General features: G+C 41.3%; 1 protein-coding gene across 1 annotated transcript; it reads left to right on the top strand.

The window, feature by feature from the left end:
- Positions 1-518: 518 nt before the first annotated feature.
- Positions 519-22,228, top strand: YWHAQ (tyrosine 3-monooxygenase/tryptophan 5-monooxygenase activation protein theta). The gene is made up of 6 exons (XM_053938552.1): positions 519-650; positions 1,675-2,053; positions 16,983-17,106; positions 19,471-19,634; positions 20,005-20,100; positions 21,159-22,228. Exons 2-6 carry the CDS (start codon positions 1,760-1,762, stop codon positions 21,216-21,218), a joined length of 738 nt encoding a protein of 245 aa, XP_053794527.1. The 5' UTR covers positions 519-650; positions 1,675-1,759; the 3' UTR covers positions 21,219-22,228.
- Positions 22,229-24,205: the final 1,977 nt, after the last annotated feature.

Raw genomic sequence — 24,205 nt, 5'->3', positions numbered from 1 at the left:
GCCGCCCGCTCCTGCGGGAGCTCCCGCCCGCCGGCGCTGCGGGGAGCAGCGGCCCGAGGGCGCGGCCGCCCGCGGGCGGAACAACAGCGGCCGTGGCGCGGCCGCGGGCACCGCCTCGCCCCCCCCCCGCCGCTCCCGCCCCGCCGCCGGCAGGGGCACCGCCTCGGCCGGGCCCTCCCACAGGGAGCCCCGGGCCCCCTCCCGCCGCCTCCCCCATGCCGGGTCCCCTTCCCGGTGCCGGGTGCCGGGCCGGGGGGGAGCGGCGAGGGCGGAGGTGGGAGGGGGTGGTGGGGGTTGTAGCGGTGTCACCATGGCGACAGTGACGTCACCCCACCCTGGATCTCATTGGAGGAAACCCCGTGGCCCCAGCCGCAGCCCACGGGCCCAGCCGAGCTCGCGCCCTGCCCGCGCTCGCCCCCGCGGCGGCGCGCTCCTCTCCGATTGGCCGGCGGTGCGCGGGGGGGCGGGGCCTGGCGCGCAGGCCGGGCCGCGATTGGCCGCGTGGGCGCGGGCCGCGCAGCGGGTCGGTGCGCGCGCCAACGCCCTTCAGCGCTGGCTCGGCCGAGACGGGAGCGGCTCTTTCTCTCCGCCACAGCCCCGAGCGCGGCACCGTCCGGGTGCGGCCCGGCCCCACAGCCCGGCGGACCCAGGTGAGCGCGGGGCCGCGGCCGGCGTCGGGATGGGCCCCGCTCCGCTGCCTCCTCCTGCCGCGGCCTCCATTTTGTGATCGCGGCGTGGAGAGCTCGGCGGCCCCGGGGAGCGGGAGGTGCATCCAGCGCCGCCATTTCGCACCCGCCGCCGCTTCCTCTTCCCGCCCAGTCGCCACGGGGACTCCGCCGGCCGCCCCCGCGGCCCCCGCCGTCCCAGGAGACGCGGCCGCTGAGCCTGAGACCGCACCCGATGCCTTGTACCGGGAGCCGCCGCGCTCCCCGCCGGCAGCGCGGGGCCCCCGCCGCGCCGAGGTCCGGATCGGCGGCCGCCGGGGCAGAGTGGGAAGCCCGTGTCCGCCGCGCCCCGCCGCGGGGAGGAGAAGCGCCCAGGGCCCCCTCCCCGGCCTCGCGGCCCTGGCCTCGCTCGCCCCCAGGGAGGAGGGTCCTGGAGGGGTTTAACCCCTGCTGCGTTCTCCGCCGCTGAGGTCGTCTTGCTGCTTTTATTATATATATTTTTCCCGCCAGTCCCGGCATTCATGCCCGCCTGCCTCCGGTGCTCTTCCGCAGGGCTGGTAGCACACGGAGGCAGGGATTTGGGCGAGGGCCCTAGGCGGGGTGGTAACCAGGAATCATTCCACGAGTCCCTGTCAGAGAGCATATTAATATGCTCACGTAGGGCACGAAGGAAAAGCGGGATGATTACTTTTTTCTGATGGAAAAACAGCTATTTCCACTGCTTGGGCGGCTGGTTGCCGTCCCTTGTATAGCACCGACCGAGTGTGACTTCACCTGGGTTTCTAGGTCGTGGTTTCCCGAGGGGTGGACCCTTGGGACGAGTCCCCGTAGCCTCGCATGGAAGGGCAAGATGTTGCAGTCCGTCTCTCCAGGAGGAGCGCCTGGAGATGGGGAAGGGAAGGCAAGGCTCACAATAATTCTCGTTTTTTGCTGGGTTACAGTGGGTGCTGCAGGATCGTGTTCGGTGGTGTTTATCCTGGCATCATGGTTGCTGTCTTCTTTCTGTCAGGTTTTGAGGTGCATTCTCGTGTTGATAGTGTGACATCTCCAGCTTCTTCTGCTACTGCACTGCCCTTGTCCCACTGCCAGCCACCATGGATAAGACCGAGTTGATCCAGAAAGCCAAGCTGGCTGAGCAAGCCGAGCGCTACGATGACATGGCCACCTGCATGAAGGCAGTAACGGAGCAAGGTGCCGAGCTGTCCAACGAGGAGCGCAACCTGCTCTCCGTGGCCTACAAGAACGTGGTGGGGGGGCGACGCTCGGCCTGGAGGGTCATCTCCAGCATCGAGCAGAAGACAGACACCAGTGACAAGAAGATGCAGCTTATCAAGGACTATCGGGAGAAGGTGGAGTCCGAGCTTAGGTCCATCTGCACCACGGTGCTGGTAAGTCAGGACTTTGTTTTTTATTATATTTTGTTTAAGGTAAAAAAAATGCTGTGTTTAAGTGTGCTGCTGTACTGCGGGAAGCATTGGAAACTTGCTTAGGGCATATCATGCAGTGTTCTGGTGGGGTAGGTGAGGTCAGTACCATAACTTCTACAACCCTTACATGGGTCACTATGATGAGGAGGATCAACTGCACTATACTGTTGGCCCTATATGTGTAGAGGTATTTGAGATAGTCAATTTTGAGTGTCTATGAGGTAGGTTTTTGGGTGGAGTGATCCATATGCAGTATTTCACCAGGTAGTTGCAGAGATACAGAGAATTTAGCCTCTGTGCTGTGGTTAGTAAGCATATTGGTAAGATAAGCTGAAAATGAGGAAAGCCCTGTATTCAGATCAGCTACTAACTTGCTACAAACATTGAAACCATGTATGCATTTTGTTTACTTCCTGATGCAGAAAAATACTCTAAAGAGGTCTTCAAGAGACATTTTGAGGAATGTTTTAACATAAATTTGACTTTACAAACTTAGACATCTGTATTGAAGGGGGGAAAGTGACATGTAGCAATTGTTAGATGCAAGCTGACTTCTCAGGGTATCTTTGAGATGAGTTTGCAATAATTATGGAGCAGTGTAAAGCTAAGGTGTAAAGACTGAAAAGACACCCTAAGCATGCATCAAACCCAGAAGTAGATTTCTGTGGAAGCAGCAGAATTCCAGATGCTATTGGTAGGAAAACTGTAGTGAACTGCAGTGGGAGCTCAAGAGATGTGTGTCAGCAGTGTGGAGGCTGCTGGATCCAGTTCTACATGACCAGGGAATTGTATCTGAAAAAAACTGCATGTGCATAATGCAATAGTAATTCTGTGGCAGATCATCTTCAGTGGTTGATTTGCTCCTCTTAGTTACCTTTTTTTTTTTTGGTGTCTAGTATTGCTAATGTGAGACCAGGAGGAAGCAAGTCTATAAGGAAATAAACAATTTTGAGGTAAATTTATTCTAGATTTGTTTAGGAGATGTGAATTTAAAGGTGGCTGGTTTGGAAGTAACTGATTTTTCTTCTTGATTAAGTGTTCTGGCTCACGTACAAGGGAATGCTTCTTTGGATTGTGCTGAAAATACCTATATGCTTCCTTGTATGCTGCCACCTAGATTTGTTCTTTCTTTCTAAATCAAAGTGAGTTATCTTTCCTTGAAAATAATTTTCATATTTGTTAGCTTTACGAATCAGTTAATTCCTTAACACATTTAAGAGCCCATGCCTTCCACAAGAGCAAAATTGTTTCTCCAGTTACAGGTGTATTGAAATTGAGATATTAAGACGTTATTTTCACAAAGATGAAAAAAACTTCTGTAGGATTCTGACTTCCTGTGGCAAGAGTTTCACTAGAACCCTGTGTTGAAGTGGCAGCATTTGTGTCACTCTTCTTTCTCTACTCAGTGCCCACTTGAGAACTAACTTATTGGGACCTCCATGTAAAGCTCACTCTTCAGACTTCTTCATCTCCCTTTGTCCTTTTACCAAATCGAGTGCCTTGGAGAAGGTGATGTATAAAATCTCATACTGGTTGTACCATTTTGACAAGGAACTTGTGTTTCCATAGGGAGAGGCAGTGAACCACTTCACGCAGTGTCTCTACTGAAGTTATTCTGATGGTGGCCAGCAGGTATTCTGGTAGCTGTGCTAGCACAGACCTCAAGTGTAGGGAAAGCAAGCTCTTCCTGTGCTAGATGAATTTTTCAATGCACTCTAGTCTTTCTCTGTTCTCAGCAATAGCCTGTTGGCAACTCTCCCCTTCCGGCCTGGAAGGCTGCAGGAAGTAGTGAAGACCTGCAGCTGAGCATGCTTTTCCTGTCCTGTCCTGACCTGCTGCAAAGATGTGCCTTCCTTTGGTAGGAGATGTTGGCTATCTACTGCAAGCCTTCCTTTTTTTATTCTTCCTTTGAGGGCCATGTGCAGTTCTGTTCTCTTCTGATTCCCTCCGTTTCCTCCTCCATCTACCACTCCTATGATCCGTGAGTCAGTGTGTGAGAGGCTGGAATTCAGGAGGAGCAGGCGTTACAAAGGATGGGTTTCCTAAAGCTGAGCCACACAATGGTTTTGGCTCCTCCTTTTAATGATAATTTCTTCTGTACTAGTACTATGGTAACAGCTTGTAGCTTTTTCAGATCTCTTCAGCTGAATCTCAGAGATGCTTTTTTAATTCTAGGAAGGCAGCTAAACTGTAACAACTGCTGGCAAGGAGTATGGAAAGGTTGCTTGTCATCTGGAGTATTTGGATTTAGCAAGGGTGGGTGTGTTGGGTGGAGTGTGACTGCTGTTAGTCATACTACTAACAGTTTTTTCAAAAGGGTTTTTTTTTTTTAACTACTGGTGTGGCATATTTCTAAATCTTCATGTAGAAATACTTGTGCTAGCATTAAAAATGCTGCTAATTTTTTTATTAAAATGTCAGGAACGTGGAATCTGTAATTACTTTTTTTCCTGCAAAAAATGCCCCAAGCCAGTTAAGTGTTGTTTCAGGTCATGGTTAGATAAAGAACCTAATTTTAATCACCACTAGAATAAAAACAGTCAAAATTACATTGGGATATCTGTATATAGATGTATACATAAAAATAAAGCTTTTACTGATTATTTAACTGTCATTCTTTAACTGCCTATCTTGCAAGTAGGCATGATCTGAATACTTTTTAGCTGTTAATTTTATGACTGGTCTTTCAGATGAGAATAGCTCTTTAATGGAGAAATGGTATGGCTGTCAAATAACTTGCACAAATGTTTTATTTGAAAGGTACACTAGGAGGTTTTGCTGAGCTCCCTGTATTGATTGACTAATTCATTGGTAATGTAGAGAGTTAATGTTGAATCATCCCTTATGACTCATAGTTAAAACTGTTCTTGAAACTCTCTTCTCCTTGAATAAAGAAACAGGTTGGCAACTTAATTTTTTTCAAGATAAAGTTCACACTATGTTGATTCATATACTCTGAGCACAAAGTTCATGTTGCTTTCCCTTGACCTGAGTGATTTCAAAACGGGCACTAGATAATGTAGAAAGGGTGGATGCAAGCAGCAACTTTCATATAATTAGTGAAATGATGTAGGAAACTTTGAAGATGAAATGTATAGTATAAGGTCTGCTTACTAATATGCACACTCCACTGTTCAGTGACAATAGGTTTTTAAGTTAACTTTTGAATTGGAACCTTTCTGGGGAAGCAGATTAAACTGGTGGGTTTTCTGAGTGCCTTGGATCGTAACTTGTGTTGCATTCAGGCTCCTTTGTTCTTTAGAGAGCAGTAATGTAAATGCAGGGAAGACAGCAGCCCTTGCCTGGAAGCGCTCTCCACTTACAGCTTGAGGGTTTTTGTGCGGGTTTGCCTGTGTTCAGTTTCTAGGTCCTGATGTGTTGGAGCTGAGATGAGATTTGGTAACTATTTGCCCACAGTTTAAATCTTGATGAAGATGCAAAATCATAAGGGCTTGAAAACAGCCATGTCTTGGTGTGGTTACTTCTCCTGTCTAACTGAAATGTTAAAGTGTTTTTTTAATATTCTTTTAAAATTTTACATAGAAAAGTTAAGTACCTGAGGCTTTTAAGTTGCTTCCCAACATCAGTTTTCACAGTGTCCTCTGTAAACGTTTTTACATTGTATTGTGTCATGCCTATGTTGGCTTGTTTCTCTAGAAATGAGCGATGGCATTGTGAACTTTTAGAAATGAAGGAATACTCACTTTACTTGTGCTGTTGATTCTTTTTGCCACTCTGTGGCAGTGCCTGCAATGAAATAGTTTTGAGCTATAGGTGTGTGTTGTCTGTATTTTTACTGTCTTAAGGCTGATGGGATGCTTTGATCTTCTGAGAGATTGCACTGTTAATTGTTGAAAGCATGTATTGGTGTGTTGCTTTTGCCAGCCCCCCTTTCCTTCCTTCCTCCCTCCCTCACCCCACAAGGTTGCAATGTTGTTCCTACTGCTGCTTAACATACTGAAGAAACAATAAAAGCTAATAAAAACAAGCAAAAAAATCTGCCCACTTCTGATTATTATCCATTTTGTAGATCTAGTTCTAAAGTTAGTCACTTAAAATGAGTAGAAGAAAAATCCCCGTGCTAGAAGGTAATGTTTAGAGCAGTTTGTTTCAACAGCACAAATTGAAAGTGATGTTGGCATTTTCTTGCAGTAGCAAATAGATTCCTCATATCAGGTAAAATATCTGATGTCTGATGATGGATAACTTTGACCATAGCCCTGTTTATTCCCTACTGTTACCTTTGGCCTACAGAAGAGTGCAATCTTTGTGGTTTTTTATTGCACATGTAGAAATTTGTCATATTCAGTAGGTATCAGCTTCATGCTGCTATGTAAACAATTTACCAAAATTTCATATCTTGTGAATTCTTTGTCTCTGTGTTCCTATTGTCAGGGAAGAGAGAGAGTTTGTACAGAAATATATGTGGTGTAGAGGTGAAACCCACTAAAAGGGTATTACATACAGTCTTTAGATACAGGAAACTGTGTAGGATGTAGTTTCATTTTGAAGGTCAGGTATGCTAATCACTTAATGTTACATTTGGATTTGAGTTGCCCCAGTTGTGGTTGGGACAGTGTTTCAAGTGTTACATTTAACCTTTTGTAAGTTAAAGAAACTGCTATTCTAAAGTGACTGAGTAAAAGGAAGGGCTACTTCATAAAGTCAGGTTGGGAATGTTACTTCTTGGCAAGTCCAGAACTGTGGAGCGAATGTGAGTTGAATGAATAGTTTGAAATAAATAATCTTTTTTTGTGAAAAGTAATTTGTGAAGAGAGAAATTATTTTTCCTTTGTGTTCTTAGCACAGCTTCTAGCAACCATCAACACATTTGTGGTAAGAATTGTGGAACTTAATGGTTTCATTTTTTTTTAGTTTAATATGCTTGAAACTTAGGTCTGAGCTTGACTTATTCATAGTTTTACCTTCTGTCATCTTTCAATAGAATCTGCTGCTTGAATCCTCACTCTTGTGCAAAGAGAACTTAATAATTTCTGAAAAGGGACTGATTCTTGCAGAAACAAAGCCTGGAGTGCACCAAGGTTCGTGAACTGTTAGAGAGTCCAGCTAAGAATAGTTCAAGTAATTCTGATGGTAGCTGAAGCCTCCATCCCATACAGTCATTGCTTGCTGCCCCCTCCCCTTACAGCTGTCTAGAATTACTTAATTTCTTGGAGGACATTTATTGCTTTGGTGGCCTTGAGAAAGTAGGATGTGCTCACTGGGTCAAACTGGACAACAAAGCCAAAAATTCTGGTTTTCTGCTAATGCAGTGAAGCTTTTAACAGATTTTGTAAATCACTGTCATGCTTACCTGCTAGACAGTTGTCTCACAGGCACTTCTACTACCTTGGATACTAATGTGAAGAGGTGCCTTTTTGAAGAAAAATACAGAAGGCTGTATGTGAGAGAGAGAGAACTTGATGGGGAAAGAACACACCTGAGTTTGAAGGTTATTACACTTGATTTCTTTATCATGACACAAATTGGGGTTGTTTAGCACAGTATTAAAGGAGTAGATTTTGTACAGGCACTACAGCTTAGTATTCTGGTTTCAGTAATGGGGGATGCCTGATTTTCAGAGGCAGGTAGTGAGGAAAACAGCAGAGGAAGGGCTGGTAAAAGTGCATGGGTATGCTTTGTAAATTTGGTAGGTGAAGGTGCATGCTTGATTAACCAATATTTTCATATTTATCTTTATGCTCTTGGCCTTTGAGAATGAGGGGCCAGGTGCTTTCTTACTGCCAATAAACTTGAAGCCAATTTTGTCACAAACAGGTAAGGTAAGTAATAATTATTCTTGAGCACTGCATCTGTGATACTCAGTATAGCTCCACCAAGTTTATTGGAGGGGTGTTTACAGTTCCTCTTCATCCTTTCTGCATCCCAGGAACCAACATTAGAACACTTCAGCTCTGCATATTGCTGATTTGTAAGCTTGTCATTCGCTAATCCATCCTGTATATCTGAATATATATCACTGCCTGATTTGTGTGAGCTAGGCACTTAGGAGAGGCAGCTAAACAATTTGAGTGCTGAGTTTCACATCTTGTAGTCTGTGCCCCCACCAGAACATCAGATGTCAAGATCTTAGAGTTGGAAGTCCTGAATTAGCTATGATTTTGCTTGTACCTTTCTCTAAATTTGTTACAGTAATCAAGGATTTAATTTACCAGTTTCTGATATGGATAAGGGTTTGTTATTTACTCTATTACTCTTTATTCTCTCCTTTAATTTATATGATCTATTCACTGAAGTAGCCTGATATATGTGTTCAGCTCTGAAAACAGAAGAATTTGCATTTGCTTTAATAATAGCTTTTCTAAATACACTATATATACTTTTACCTGACACATCATTGCTGGATAAAACTTCTTCAGGAAGTTTTGTTCTGAAGTCAAATATATTTTGCAAAATTCTTGTAAGCAGAAATTGTTTTTAATAAAAGTAGGTAACAGGGCCTTAGGAAAAAGTCATGGCTCACTTTCTGTGAGATGTTGTTGTAACCAGGTTATCTGAAATGTTGACTTCAGTTTTTCTGACCTAAGGTTAGACTTCATTGTTGTATGTTGTCTCATTTGGGGAATAACAAATTACTGGCACACTCCCAATCACAGTCCCAGTAGACTAAGTAAAATAATATATTGCTGGCTTTCCTTCAAGATAAAGTTGGATGATGCAAAAGGCTCTTCCAAGCTACACTATGCAATGGGAATAAAGTGCATCTGTTGTGTTACCATTTTGAGTTTGTGGTCCCAAACCTCTGATCAAGAACTCCCAAAGAGAGATGAGAATTAAAGCAAGTCAAAATTAGTTCTTTGCATAAGGGCAATGTACCTTAAGACCACATAACTCCTGTGTGCTGTTGTTCCTCTTGAGTGCTGTTAGTCTAGATATACCTTGGCCAGTCATTTAATCTTACCTTTGGGTTTCTGTAGCTGCAGAGCATAGAAGTATTTTTAAATGAAAATTTAGACTTTTTTTGTTTAATTCTGTCATATTACACAATGTCATGAATGGATGCTGAAGTAAGCTTTTAGATGGCCAGGATTCTGAAGGGAAGGATTTGGTGTCTAAAATGTGTGTTTGCTTAGAGGAGAAGAGCGCTTGGAAGTATTTTGAGGAATTAGAAGTATGTAAAATGCAGTCACAGAAGAATGTTAGAATCAATTTGAAATAAATATGTCAGATGCCAAGGAACTTTTCCTGAAAGCTTTTGGCTGTGTTGTATGGCCATTAATTCATCCAAAATTTTTAATTTTTGAAAAGAGTAATGACCTTTTTTTTTTTTTTAATACTCATTTCTACATTAGATGGGGGAAACTGGAAAACTTTAGGCTCTTCCATAAAAACTTAAATAATTCTCTGACTTTCACTTGGTTGTTCATTTTGTCTGAAAATCTATAGAAAGGAGAACTTAAATTTCCATACACTTGTAGTTCCTGGCTTACATACTTCTCTGGGGACCACAGAACTTCCTAACTTGAGGAGAAGTATAAGCAGTGAGTGTAAATTCTAGATTAAATTAATCTCAGCCCGAGGTGGGAGTAGTGTGGGCAGACGTGCTGTAGCTCAGGCTTCCAGTGTATTTGTTAAGTAAGATTCCAGATACTTCATTCAGGGCCAGTCTAAAGTATTGGCTGCCAGTTCTTGAAACTATATAGACAGAGACATGGAACTAAATGGAAAAGATGAATTAGATCACCCTCTCTGTTTTCATGTCAGGTACATTTGTCACTGCTTTCAGTAGTGCTTTGTCAGGTCATCTTTAGGCCACGCCATTACTGGAAAGGTGCACACATATTTTCCTCAATATGTAAACTGAAACACTGTTAGTCTGGAGAGGTCTGTATGAAAATCACTTAACGTTCTCCCAAAAGGAGTTGATGCATAGAGCTTGAATCCTGAAGGATGAAGAACTCAGTTCTGCTGAATTACACTGTTGAAAGTAAAGTGATCTTACTGTTGCACCAGGGGACTCTCCCTTTCCTGTCAAGAAAACAACTGCTGAACGTTAAAAGACACCTAGGTTTCAGTGAGTCATACTGTGGACTTCGGAATGACTGATTTTACTTAAAATAGTCAAGAAGTCTTAAATACTACTCTGCTAGACGATTAAAACAGGCAGTCATTTGTGAGTAGAAGCCTTATTGAAAGGTCTGAGCCCACACCAGTCATCTCTGCTGTCAGAGACTTAGGAATATTTGATGTGTTTAAATTCACATTTAAGTTATATTAGGTGATTATGTTGGTCTGAGCTGCCTCACCAACTTTAGCTTTGCTTTTTGACTGCAGCTGGGGTGGAAACCATTTCTCTCTATGCTGCTTCTAGTTTGGTGTTTTGTTTTTTTTTTGTATTGGGTTTGGATGAACCATCAGAAATACTTGAGACGGAATAATTTTTCCAAATATTTTGTATACTGCAGCCCTGAATTTATGTAGCCTCATACACTCATGGTGTTCCTGTGAGATGCAGGCTGCTCATCTAGATGGGACTCTGATGTTGAATCCATGTTTCAGGGTGGTGAGTTAACTTGCTAGAAGTGTTGACATGCTCTCTGTGCCTTGTGCATTATTTTTAGACACCTTGTCTCAAAATAGGTTTATTTTGAAATTGTTGCTACACTTGCATGTAACTTTTTGGTTCTCTGGGGTTTGGCCAATTAGTGTGTGGTACAACATTAAGTAATCAGTTACTTGCTGTTACCCAGGTAACATCTGTTCTCCTGGCGGCTGTGCTCTTTAATAAACAAAACAAGCCAAAAGCACTTAGAGCTCAAAATAGAGAACATTCAGTGTCAGTTCAGAAAACAAAGAAACATCGAGGAAATAGCAATAAAATGCAGTCTAGTTCCTGTAAAACCTGTGAAAAATTGGTACTCTGTGGAATGACGACACCTTCTCTGCTGGCAGGTCTGAGAACACTTGGACAGCTAAGAGCTGCTGAGCAGAAGTTCAACTTGGGTTCTTTTTTCTTTTTTTCCATATAATTGAACTTCTTCCGTTATGCAGTGAGGAAGAATATAATTATTTTGATATTATAAGCATTGATATTGATTAGGTTGTTCTTCTGTCAAAAATTACTACTGTAGGATTTTGGTTTTTTCTCTAGATGCTTTTTGTGTCATATGAGTTCAAGCCAGGTGAAGGACATTGTTTTAAATTACTAAAACCTGCAAATGCCAGCTACTTCACACAAACTGTGAGGATGTTCGCTTTTAAAAATAACCTTTAAAATTACATTCCCAGAAGATGGAGATGGTGCTGAAATAAGGTATTTTAAACATCTTGAAGATATATGGGCTTAAGGCTCAAAGGTATTGCTGAAACAGTCTAACTTGAAAAATCAAACTTTATCCAACATAGACTTCATTCAGAAAATTCTGTGCCAGCCGTTTAGAGCATCGACACACTCCTCCTTGCTAAATACCATGCAGCAGCTTAACTTTTGGAGGGCATTGCTGTTTCTGATGGTTGCTCTTACATTGACATTTTCCTTTTAGTGGAACAAAATTAATGATAAACTGTACTCAGTGATAAAATGCAAATGACAATGTAGATCTGTCTTTTAATAGCATAACATTAAATAACTTGGTGCTGGTAATGTGACCCAAACATGTCATAGGTGTTGATATCTGAGTAATGGTGGCATTGTAAATGTTTTGAGTTACTTGAGTTTACCACATTGAGAACTTCTGTCTGTACCTAGGCACATGCTGTCTTTAATGTGCTTTGAAAATTGGCCTCAAACTAGTTGTGATGAGTAGATAATCTCTGGAACTGATCTGATTCACGTTTATCCTCTGGTATTGAATGGTTAAGTGTGAAGAATATGCTCACTAGCTAGTGGCATTGGAATATATGAGGAGACTTACACTCATGTACTTACTAGTCTTACTGAAGTCCAATTCTAAATGGTACAACTGCTGAAGGAAGCTAAAAGTTCAGTTGGGTATGCAAGATGGTTTTTTTCCTAAATTCATCTTTGCTTTTTATAGCTGGATATGTGGGAAGAGAAAACAGCACAGTCCAGATAGCAGTGGTATTTTTCTGCCACTTGAACCTACCCTGTAGTTAAACTGTATAGAAAGTATTTTCTGTACACTATGGTTGAACTTAATGTCTCAATCAGTCTTGCCTTTTAAAATAGGCTTAGGTGGGAAGAGAGTGGTGGGACTTTCTGTTACGATGTCAGCTTTTTCAAGGAGGTGTTGCCCTGAAAAGAGATAATAGAAAGCATATGTGGAGTGGGACTGGAACATGAATTGCAGGGGAGGTGTGCCAGTGTATTGTAAGGAGTGCTGGATGCACACACCACAAGTAATTATTAAGGAGCTCTGTCTTCAGGGAGCTGCTTCGTCTGTGTCAGACATACATTCAGGTAAAGGTACGGCTGACATTCCTTCAGGGCTTGCTTTTCATAAAGCTGAAAAAATGGGGAAGTGATGAGAGCAGATATACTGACTTAGTATTTCTGGCTCAGGTTAATTGCAGTGGTCCGTGAGTACCGCATGTTCAACCCTTGAGCCTATTTAAACAGAAGGGGAAAAGGACTGAGAGGATACTTACCTAGTTGGTAAAGAACAAAAGTAGAATGGAGAAGAATCCAAAAAGGCAATTGAAATGTAAGTTTCACTTACATGTAGAGGAATATGTTTGCCAATGGAGAGAGGAAGAAAAAAAATCAGCTTTTAGGGGAAGAAGTATTTAGCTGCCAGGCTCCCAGCCTGCTCCCCATGGCTTCTTCAGGCGGCTGCAGACCTGTTCCAGGGAGCATTAGCCCTTTGTTGCTGGCATCTCTATAGTAGATAAATAAGCTTTACTTTTATAGGAGGGGAAAAGAATATCATATATGAGAATATTATGCTGTTAGGATGACAAGAGTGTTAGCACACTGTGAAGGTAGAAATAAACTGAGATGGATGAGCAACACTTAGGAGAAGTAGAGTGGGAAATCTTGTCACGCTCTAGGAGGACCAGCATGCCACTTAAGCGTAATATGGCAGTGTTGGGGGAAGCAGCAGCTACCAACCACAGGCTGTCACACTGCAAGCCTATTGTAGTGCAACTGCAGTGGGACACAGTGGGTTTGGTCTGAGGATAGAGCTTTGATTCCTGCATCTTCACACGGCTCCTGGTTCTGAGAGTCACCTGCCATCAGGGCAGATCAGCAGCTCGAACATCATGTGACTTTCATGTGGCTTCTGAGGCATGTTTCATGTTGCAGAGCACATAATTGCTGGTTTTTCAAGACTTGGTTTAGAAGGTGATGGGAAGAGCTGCAGTTCTTAAGTGATGGTAGCAGCTGTATTTTAATATATAAAAGGGATGGGCACGTTCACTGTATGTGAGCATGGATGGCAGTCTGCTGTATTGCCTTACTTCATCCCAGAATCATGCCTCTGTCAGTGCTTGCGTCTGCCTAGGTAAAATCACAAAAATTTTGATGCTCTCTGTGGTCTGCTTTTTTGCTTTGCCTGCCTGTAGTAATTTTATTTAATATCAGCTGATGTTTAAAATAAGGATTCCTGACTAATTTCTGTCCACTGGAAATGTAAAAAAGTCCAGGTGGGGAAAGATGAGAATTTTCTTGGCTATTACTGACTCACAGCAATGTAAAGCAAAAAATTTGGCTTACTGTGCTGTCTGCTCTCACTACCTCACCTATATTTTGTCTCTGAAAAGGGAGGCTAAGATGCCTTACCAGAAATGATGATGATATCCTGAGATGAATGGCTCACGAAATACATCAAATAAATGACTGATTTGAAAGATTAACATCTGGCTTGATAAATAATTAGCTTCACTCAAAGTCTGTTTGGATTTTGTTCTAACCTATGGGATTCATAAATGAGATCTGGTTCCATTTAAGGCTATTAAAAAAACAAAAATGAATATGTAAAGTCCAGAATGAAAATGTTCCACACTAGCTGAAGGAAAAAGCACAGGTCTCTTCCTTATTTGTGTTATTGTAAGGATTAGTAGGCCCTCAAGATGAACTGGGAGTGGGAGCTGCTGGGCTACTCAGCTTTTCCACCTGAGAAGTGCCTAGGAAATAACCCACTCTTTGCTGCCTAAAAATCTGCAGCTCATTCTCAGCATCATTTTTTCTCTTAAGTTTCTCAGAAGATTGGACAGAGCCACTGGTTATCAGATCTGTGTAATGAAGGCAGCATTTTAAGGATGCACTGACACACAGGCCACAGTGCTGCTTGCTTGTGGTAGGGCTGCCACAGCAAAATCCTTTCATATTCCCAGAAAAAGTGTGTGGCCTACCCTGTCTCGGGGAAGGAAAAAGTGGGCACTGATACTCTAAGGAATGTAGCTTTCAGATTTGGCTTAAATTTGCCACGCTAAAGCTTTCCTGTAAACATTCTTTAGTGTGCACTAGATTCCAGGGGTTAAGTATTTTTCAGTCATAATCAAGCCAGATCAGCTCTAGAGGTAGAGCTGCCTCCAAAGACAGAATTTTGTAATAAAATGGGTAATACTTTTTGTGTGCTAAGTATACAGTAAACTTCTGTGTTTTGGAAAGCATAAAAATGCCTGATTGTTCCCTCGTTGATATAGTTGTAACATCTTGAAAGTTTTATTTCAGTATTTGAAAGATGAATCAAAGATAGGATTTTGCTAAATATCTAGTTTAAAATGCCGTATAAAATCTTCACTGCTTGTCTGGTCAGTGCTCCTTAGACTGTGGCACAGTTAATCTGAGCACATGTATAGATCACATCTCTGCTACTTAAGGTAGTCCCAACTGTAGGATGGCTTTTATAGACTGGTGGTTACTCTTCAAACATGGATTTATGCTGAACCATAGGTGTATTATTTGTCATGTTTCATCATTCTGGGCAGTTTCTTGGAAAATCAAACTCAAATGTTAGACTTGAGGTTACCATGTTGTTGTCTCTGAGACTCTGAAACTGATTTGGGTAGTCTTGCACTTTTATGGCTGACGTAGACATTGTCAAAGGAGAAAAGCAACAGGAAAACATCAAGCCAAAATGTGAAGTTTTTTTTCCTTTGCAGAAATCTGTAGAGTGGGAATAACTCTTTCTAATACGGAATGATTCATGCACAATAACAGTATTACTATGGTGTTGTATTACCCATCTGCCTACTACCTTTTAACTCTTGTTTTGAAACAGACCTAAGGTTTTACTGCTTTTTCCATAACACCAGTGTGCTGTACTGTTCTATATGTTTGCTCAAGCCCCTGCATACTTGACTGTGTTAAACTATTACACAGATTCCTCACTTATACCTTTGCCAAATAGCCAGTGTCTAGGCTTCGGCAGTGGTTTTATAGCCTTACAGAAACTCCTAAAAAAGTCTGTCTTTGATTTGGTGGGTGCAAGGGTATGTCAGGCTTGGTATCGTCTTACCTTCTGCTGTTTTCTCTAGGATTGTATCAAGGGCAAGTATGACTCTGTACTTTCCTTACTGCCTTGGTGGGAATCTCTGAGGGAGCTTGTCTGGCACTGCAGTGTTGTATCCATGGGCACATACAGTTTCGATGCAAAAATGCTTTTTTAACCCAATTGGAAGTACCATACTACAAGTGTCAGTTTAAAATAATTGCCAAAACCTCAAATGGACTTGGAATGAGTAAACACTTTGAACTGGACTGCTCTGCTTCTATTGATCATTAAAGGAAGTAATAATGGTATGGTGGTGTGCATAGGGAGTAAGTTTGTGTCTAAAATTAGCTTGTTTTGATTATAGTGCTCTAGTAGCCAATTAAAGTGCTAAGGATTTTTGTGCAGAAAGCTAAAGTTCCTTGCATATTTCCTTTCTAGCTGCTTCATGAATTTGGATACATATTCCTGTAACAAAAATCTTAACTAGCCAGCTGCAAGCTTTGTGGAAACTTTCTGCTCCTTTTTTGACCTGTTTACTTTCCAAATAAGTAAATGCAGATCTTTATAATTTACATTCCTACTGTGAAGTTTTCTCTGAGTATTGCAGGGTTTCCTTGAGTGTATCTGAACTCATTTGCATCTTTTGTCAACTCTAGAGGACATGGGTGGTTGTAGTAATGAGTTGGGTAAAATCTCTGGAGTTCAGGGGCAAGGTCAGCCAGAAGCTGCTCTGCTGCTTGTCAGTTCTCTGAACTACCCTGTTCTCTAGGGGAAAGCCCTGTACCTTTTCTCTCCTTTTTTCACCCCTGTCTTAGGATGACTTGCAGCCTTGGAGAGAGACTTACCTTCTCTTGCTGGAGGCTTGCAAACCTTTCCTTGTCCTTCTGGTATCAGGTAGGGCAGTTGTGAACAAGAGGTGATGTTTGCCGCAGCTCAGGGTGTGCTGGAGAGCACTGTATGGCCCTTCCTGTTCTGGGATCAGCAAGGCGGATATGAAGGATGCCTCCTTGCTGTGTTGGAGCCAGGTGTTCCTTTAGAGCCTTGTGAAGACCTGGTGCAGTTTGGTGAGGTTGGCTGCCAACTGAATGGGTTTGAATCCTTGACTCCCTGTAGTAGGTGGGCTGGAGATTCCTTATTACAAGTCTAATAAACAGGATTGATTAAAAAAAAAGTAGCTTTGAAACTTTGTGTTCTGTTTTGCTTTTCCAGTAAAAGTTTACTCATCTCCAATGTTTTTGAAATGAGAAGTGTATATCCTGAAACTAAACTTGGTCCTGAAACTGTACATCAGTTTCCTTTCCTTGTTACTTGCAGTCTGATTGGCCAGTTGTCTGTTCATTTTAATGCAGTCTCTGTTTTGTACCTATACTCGGTTTGTTAGAATAAGTGTGCATCTATCTAAAATGCCTTAGAACTCTTTTTAGCCTTGTAGCAAACATTTGAGTCCATGCAAACTTCTGGGAGAGTAGATTGAACTTAGTTGCAGTGGTGTTTGTAATATGTCAATGTGTGTTTTGTTGTTGTTTCAGGAGCTCTTGGACAAATATTTAATAGCCAATGCAACTAATCCAGAGAGCAAGGTATTCTACCTGAAGATGAAGGGAGACTACTTCCGATACCTTGCTGAGGTTGCCTGTGGTGATGACAGAAAACGTAAGTACCTTGGGTCTTTCACAGCGCTGGTCCATGGGTGAGGGGCCAGGAAATGAAATACAGAGTCCAAGTTCACACGAGTTAACTGGAGATTTCTGTCTGAAACACAGCTTTCATACAGATAGAGAGCAAAACTCTGACCAGACCTTGAATATGCCAGGGAATTTTAGGTGGTGTTCCTGTCATCTACCCTAAATTCCTGAATAGTTTTTCCATAATGCTTATTCAAATCTTATGGAAAACAATGTAGGTGATGTTTTAATGTTGCTTGTTTGTAATTCTTTACTAAAATAAAGTTGGTTGGGGAGAGTAAACAGATCTAACATTTTGTACTCCATGGTAGAGTCCTGTTGGTTTTTAAATTTTAACCATTTCACTGTGAAGCAGACTTCATTGTAGTCACCTATGTTTATAAAGAAGCCACAAAATTACTAGTTGATACTCTAGCAAAAAAGCATAAGCTGTACTGTAAAATGATTGATTTTAATGGGAATTTGAGTTTGCCCTTTTGGATTCAGCAGGAAAGGCCTGGAAACTGCCACTTGATACTGGGCATCTTGAGACTATAGACCTTTCCTAGGAGTTAGAACAGGTGCATAGTTAGTTGTAAGTATCTCAGGAACCTCTTCTGGGGAAGATTTTAACTCTGTATTGAGCAGATGTATTGAATTAATTATTAAAACTGCCTTGCAAGGTGCCCAGATGATGTTGTGATGTTAAAAACTCTTGGAATGGCATAAGCTAGTGATCTGCTTCTACATAACAGACTAAAATTAGTTGTGCAGTAGTGCTGTGACACAAAGGAGAGGGACTGCTGGAACATGTGGATGCTGCGTTGGCTGTCCCTGGCGTTGGGCAGGGCAGGATCTGACCCTGCTGGCCTCCTGAAACCGATTGCAGTGCACAGTGGGAGGATGGGACTGGTTGTCTCTCAGTAAAGGCTTTGTTAGTCTCCTCTATTGTAGGAGCGTTCAAGTTGAAAAATTAAGACATACAGAATGGAGTAAGTCTTTGCATTAATGTATTGCATTCAGAAATTCTTAACCCTTAATTTGATTCAAGTAGCAGCAGCAAGTCCATCGGCAGAGTAAACTTGCCTTTGGCTTTCACAAAGATCATCTGATTTATATTTTGTCTCAAGGAACAGCTACAAATCTGGGCTTGTCCAAGCATAGAAATACCAGCTCCTGTTTGCTAAAATGACTGCAGTTAAATGCCACACATGCTAATAGGGAATACAGTGCAGGAGAAATTGATTGATACAGCTTTGTTAGCAGATCCTGCTGGGATTTAGCTCTGAAGCTACAGTTTATATGTATCACCATGCGGACTTTTCTGCTTAACTTCTTGCAAACTTCAAGACTTTAAGCTTTTCTGATCTTCCACCTCAAAACATCTGTTTATTTTCTCAGCTTCAAATATATTTTATGTACTTACGAGTTAATTTATCTCCTGGATTTGCTAGTTTTTGGCTTCTTTCACCTATTCTCAACAAATGGATAGTCCTTTAGCACTCATTACTGTGTAAATATTGCAAATCCAAATCTGTCTTGACTCTTTTTCAGTACTTATTATATTTTACTTACCAGGTTATTTTACCAGCATTTGCTGGAGTAGTGCCAGTACTAGCTAGCTCCCTCACAGAGTATTTTGAGCTCTGACAATGACCTTTCTTTTCCTGCAGTCTCCTTCCATCTGCAGCATGTTTAAGGCAGCTGTAGGCTCTTTGGTTGTCTATCAGAAGTGAATCTGGAATAAATTATAGGTAGCACTCCTGAAGTACTCTGACCTGGTAACCTCTTTTTGTCTGTGGTGTTTATCCCAGTTATTTTGGGCACAACATTGGGGCTTTTTATCTTGACCTGTCCACACGCAGATTTTGGAGGCAAACCTTCAATTTTTCAGGAACATGCTGTACATGCCTTCCAAACTTCCTCAAGGAATTGAGCCTTGTTTACTCTGCACACATAATTCACGTGAACATGTCCATCCTGAGAAAGGAAGTATGAGTTCCGTAGAAAAAGTAATGCACAAATGCTTCCCCCGCCCCGCTCAAAATTATCAAAGGCCACTGAAGACTGAAGTAGTCTTGGATGCTTGTGTTTACCAAGTTCTGTGTGTTTATCTCTCTTGAATACCTTTGCCTGTAATAGCTTAGTTTGTTCCCTGTGCTTTGTCAGTGTGGCAGCTATACTTAAGATGGGTGTACAATCATTACTTTGATTAAATAAGTGTACTGTTTTCCAAAGAACAGGTTTATGTACAGCACTTTAGAGTCTCCTACTAATGGAGTTATCTAGGTAGGAATAGCTTTAAAAAAATCTAAATTAACCCAAAACCACTTTGTTTGTCATTCTTTTACAGAAACAATAGAAAACTCACAGGGAGCTTATCAGGAAGCATTTGATATCAGCAAGAAGGAGATGCAGCCAACACATCCAATTCGCTTGGGTCTAGCTCTTAACTTCTCTGTATTTTATTACGAGATTCTCAACAACCCTGAGCTTGCCTGCACACTGGCAAAGACAGTAAGTCACTTTTTTTTTTTCCCAGTATGTGTGCAGGGAAAGTAGAAGAGAGTTTATGCTTAAAACTGTATGAATTATTACTTCCTAGATTCTGTGAATGAAGTGATCATATTTAAAGTTTCTGATTTCCTAGCTCATATGGTTAGTGGGATTGAAGGGGTACAAGCAGGCTGTATTTACAATGTGACTTAAATTTTCAGCAGCATGGGAAGCTTTTATTATGTCTTAAGTATGTTTTTATTTCAAGTAGAGCAGGTCATTAACTTCTGATGTTGCTTTTTTATTTTAAGCTGCCTTTTCTGATAGGTTTAGCTTCTGCTTGCTTAATGATCAGTTAATAGAAAGGCTAAAGATGATGTAATTATTCCAGGCGTTTGATGAGGCAATTGCAGAACTTGATACACTGAATGAAGACTCATATAAAGACAGTACTCTCATCATGCAGTTGCTTAGAGACAACCTAACAGTAAGTTGCTTTCTTATGTATTATCTGGTTCTTTTCTCCAGGTGTTTGCTTAGACTGAATTTGATGGAAAAAAAACGCTTATTTTCCTCTCACACAAAGCACAGCACTGACTTGGGCTGTTTGCCTATGATACCTTTTCATAACTTAGTTTGAATGTTATGTAAGTTGATGTCCAGCTTCATGCCATGTAATGTGGAATAACAGCCCGGTTAGCTCACATTCTTCCTGGTGTGATGGCCTTTATGGTAGAGGGGAGAAAGGGCATTCCGCCCAACCTAATGTATAAGATAGGACAAGGAATTAAAAAAGCTCATCTGTGATCTGTCAGGGAATCTTACTCAAACTTTTTTGATGACTACCTCAGAACAGTTTCTCCTGGTGTACATCCAGTGTAGCTTGCTTTACTTGTTGTTCTGATTTTCATTCAAAAGCTCTGAAATTTCAGTGTACTAAGAATAAAATCAGTTTGTTTGAGTATGTTGTTATAATGATAAACCATTTAAGAAAAGTGCTTTATGGAACAACTAAATTGTATTAAAATATGCAACTATGGCAGTTTTTCAGGGAATATCCTGTCTGAATAATTACTGTGTTTAAAATTATGACAACAATTATTATTTTGCAGTAGTCCTTCAGTAAAAGTGTCTGTGGTTAGCAGAGTGAAGTGCTTAGCTTTGATAACCAAAGTGGCAATCTACACTTGCAGGATTCAGACTGCTGTGTTTGAAATGGAAGTTGCCTGTGGAGCTGCTGTTGAGGCTGTTGAATGGTGGGGATAGATGGCACAGCTCACTGTTAAGCACAATGGAGCCATTGAGAACATGCCTGTTCTGCCTGAGGAGAAGAGCTCATTGTGCCCTGTGCATGGGCACATGCACCCAGCATGTGCCCATTACCTCTCCCCCAGCAAGTGCTGGAAGCCAGGGTTGTGCAGTGCCAGTGCACTGGTACTTTGTGGGCAAGTCTAATTCATTATCATTTCCTTACACTCAGTAGTTGTCTCTTTGGAATTCAAGCTGCACTTCTGAAAGCTGACACTTTTCTTCTTTTCTTTCTAGTTATGGACATCAGACAGTGCAGGAGAAGAATGTGATGCTGCAGAAGGTGCAGAAAACTAAACTGCACATGGGGCGTCATTCTCCCTTTCCTTCTCAAAAAACCTTTTTACACGTCTCCATTCCTTATAGCTCCACTTGGATTTCCTATAGCAAAGAAAACCCATCCATGTGTATGGAAATCAATTTATAGTCTTTTCACACTGCAGCTTTGGGAAAACTCCATTCCTTGATTTGTGTTTGTCCTGGCCTTCCTGGTGTGCGGTTACTGCTGTAGAAAAGTATTAATAGCTTCATTTCATATAAACATAAGTAACTTCCAAACACTTATGTAGCGGACTAAAGTGTACCTGGTATTTAAAAACAAATCTGAACCAGTTCCTGCCAGTTGACTGTGTTTTGTATTACAGTAAGATATGAAAATGTAGTTAATTGCCACTAAAAAGTGTTCCACATAGCATTTAATTCTCCACATTCCCTCCTTATTCTGCAGGGTTTCCTTTCCATAATTGACTTTCACATGCTACTGTGTATTTGTTTCAGTAGGAATATGGAAGTTCTGGGCCAGATCAAGTTGAGAATTTAAAGTTTGGAAAACCACAAATTGAGTTGCTTCCCGTATCATGTAATACAGAAGCTTGTATGTTCAAAAACAGGGGCTTCTCTTAATCTTCAGTTGCTGCTGTTTAAGTTGATATCCCTTCCCAATAAAAGTTCACTTACACTCCTGCCTTTGTAGTTCTGGTATTCACTTTACTATGTATTAGAAGCAGCATGTTACTGCTGGAGTACAGGCAGTGCTTTTTGGCAGACTAAAGTGCATGTCATTTCTTAATACACTGGAATGGGAAAACCAATTGAAGTTCACATGTCCAAGTATAAAATTTAGTACTTTTCCATGCAGGTTTGTGCACATGTGAGAAGGTGTCAAGTTTGTCCAGTGATTGTTAGAGAGTTTGGACCACTATTGTGTGTTGCTAATCATTGATTGTAGTCCCAAAAAAGCCTTGTGAAAATGTTATGCCCTCTGTAACAGCAAAGTAACATTAAATAAAATTACATTTTATAAACCACCTACTGTTGACTTGTAACGATTCCATATAATAACTTAAGGGCTGAACTTAAAAAAGTAAGTATCTAGTGCTGGAAGTGTCTTTCGCAAATTTATTGCATACTTCTTAAAAGAAAAGTCTGCTTTTAAATGAACTTGTTTTAAAAAAATACCCTGGATAACTTTTCATAGTTAATCTGACATGTGGACTTCTTAATAACTAAATCTCCTAGAGGAAATGGATTCACCTTAGTAACGAACTAAGAAAAGATAGCCAATTTCTTGATACTCTTACGGCTTGCAGATATTCTAAAATGCTAAATCTAAATGATGCAATTTTTTGTAATCTATTGGACTTCTCTGCTGTGTTCTCTTGTTGTGTTTTTCCTGATAGATCTCATTACAGTGTTCCAGCTACATGTTTAGTAATGCAGAGGAATTTATCCTGTTCTAGAATGTTAGTGTGCTGCTACATCATGATCTGCTTTCTCTTGTTCTTAGACTATATTTAGTGTTACTGTTTTCCCTCATTTTTGGAGCTTTTTGTAACAATATGTTGCTCTATTTTTTTCTTTTTCCCTGGATCCCTTAAGAGTTTTTTTTTTCCTAAATCTCTACCTCTCACTTTCCCATATTGGTGGGTTTTTGAAAATATTTAACTCTTGTTATTGTTGTGGCTGGACAAGAAATCACATTACAAAGAAGGATATATATTACTAGTCCTTGAAAGCTTCTGGTGGTATATCTTCCATCTTCCATGTTTTTATTCATTCTTTGAGTGTGCACAATGAGTGTTTCTACAATAAAACTGTTGAGATTCTGTGCTTCAATTGACATGCATTACTCTAAAAAAATTGTATCAATTCCATTTTCTTCATGCAGTCACTTTGAATTGCTGTCAAAGTATTGTGTGTCAGGACTCTACATAGTAAACTCATATGCTTCTTAATCAGTGTTCTGGTTTCATAATTTCCTCTCACCCACACATTTCTTACTGATCCTTTGTTTCATAAAGGTTTTAGCTCCTAAGTGCTGCCATTCTCTAGTAAGGCTGTTTGGGTACTGACATGTAGCAGTCAGCTTTATCTGCTCATTTAAGGGTTTGCTTTCTTTGCTGTCTTCTGGCTGCTGTCTTAGCTTGCACTACATTGTCAACTAACACTGTTCTCTTGTTTCCTTTCTTTTGCACCTTGTTGAGAGAGTTGTCAGTTTTCCTTATAGAAACAGCAGCTGGGCCTTGTATCTAGATTATAGCTTAATTTTTTAAATGTGCTTTCTGATTATTATCAAGCTGGGCAAATTCTAGACTGTCTGTCTCTTGTTGATTGCATCTGTGTTTAACATGAAAAAAAAATCTTCAAACTGCAGCATCAACTTTTAAATTTTAATAATAATGAATACAGCAGCATCTGTCATTGTTACTTCCAAAATTTGGCCTAGTACTTGCATTGTTTTGGAGGAGAGAGGGAATGAAATGTATAGGGGAATGAGGACAATACCACAAATAAAAGGGATGGATTGTAATTCCTTAAATCACTTGGCTGAGTCTTTCCCTCCCAGGTAAACATGGGCAATAAATCATCATATGTAGGAAAAGGGCAGACTTAGTAATTTATTCAAGACATTATTGGAAGCATACAGACTTGAGAGTCCCATTGTACAGCTGAAATCCCAGACCTGTGTAATAAGAACTAACTGCCCTGTTTTGTGTGTGTGGCTAGATGACACGGCTGCTGAAAGCTCCAGCAATTACAGCTTGGCCAGCTTTCAGCTGTATAAAATGCCAGAGTGGGAAGGGTGAAATGTTAGTACCAGCTTTGGGTTAGTGCCATGATATTTTCCGCTATGCTGCAAAGACTCCAGCTTCCTAGAGGAATGCTTTGTTGTCTTCTGCCACATAGTCATGAGTACACCTGATAATAAAGTGTAGCCTGAAACTATGACAACAAGTATTTTAAAACTTGTATTTCTGTATATGCAAACCAGTTTAAAGGCAGTT

Source organism: Vidua chalybeata, chromosome 3 (assembly GCF_026979565.1).
Source record: "Vidua chalybeata isolate OUT-0048 chromosome 3, bVidCha1 merged haplotype, whole genome shotgun sequence".
Classification (NCBI taxonomy): domain Eukaryota; kingdom Metazoa; phylum Chordata; class Aves; order Passeriformes; family Viduidae; genus Vidua; species Vidua chalybeata.
Note: the sequence above shows the minus strand (reverse complement) of the source record. Positions and strands in the feature narration are given on the sequence as shown.

Bases quoted from the DNA above. Each gene is read 5' to 3' on its own strand.
- YWHAQ (XM_053938552.1), top strand. From the start codon at position 1,760: ATGGATAAGACCGAGTTGATCCAGAAAGCCAAGCTGGCTGAGCAAGCC. The intron at 2,054-16,982 runs GTAAGTCAGGAC...TTGTTGTTTCAG, and splicing joins CCATCTGCACCACGGTGCTG to GAGCTCTTGGACAAATATTT. The intron at 20,101-21,158 runs GTAAGTTGCTTT...TTTTCTTTCTAG, and splicing joins TGCTTAGAGACAACCTAACA to TTATGGACATCAGACAGTGC.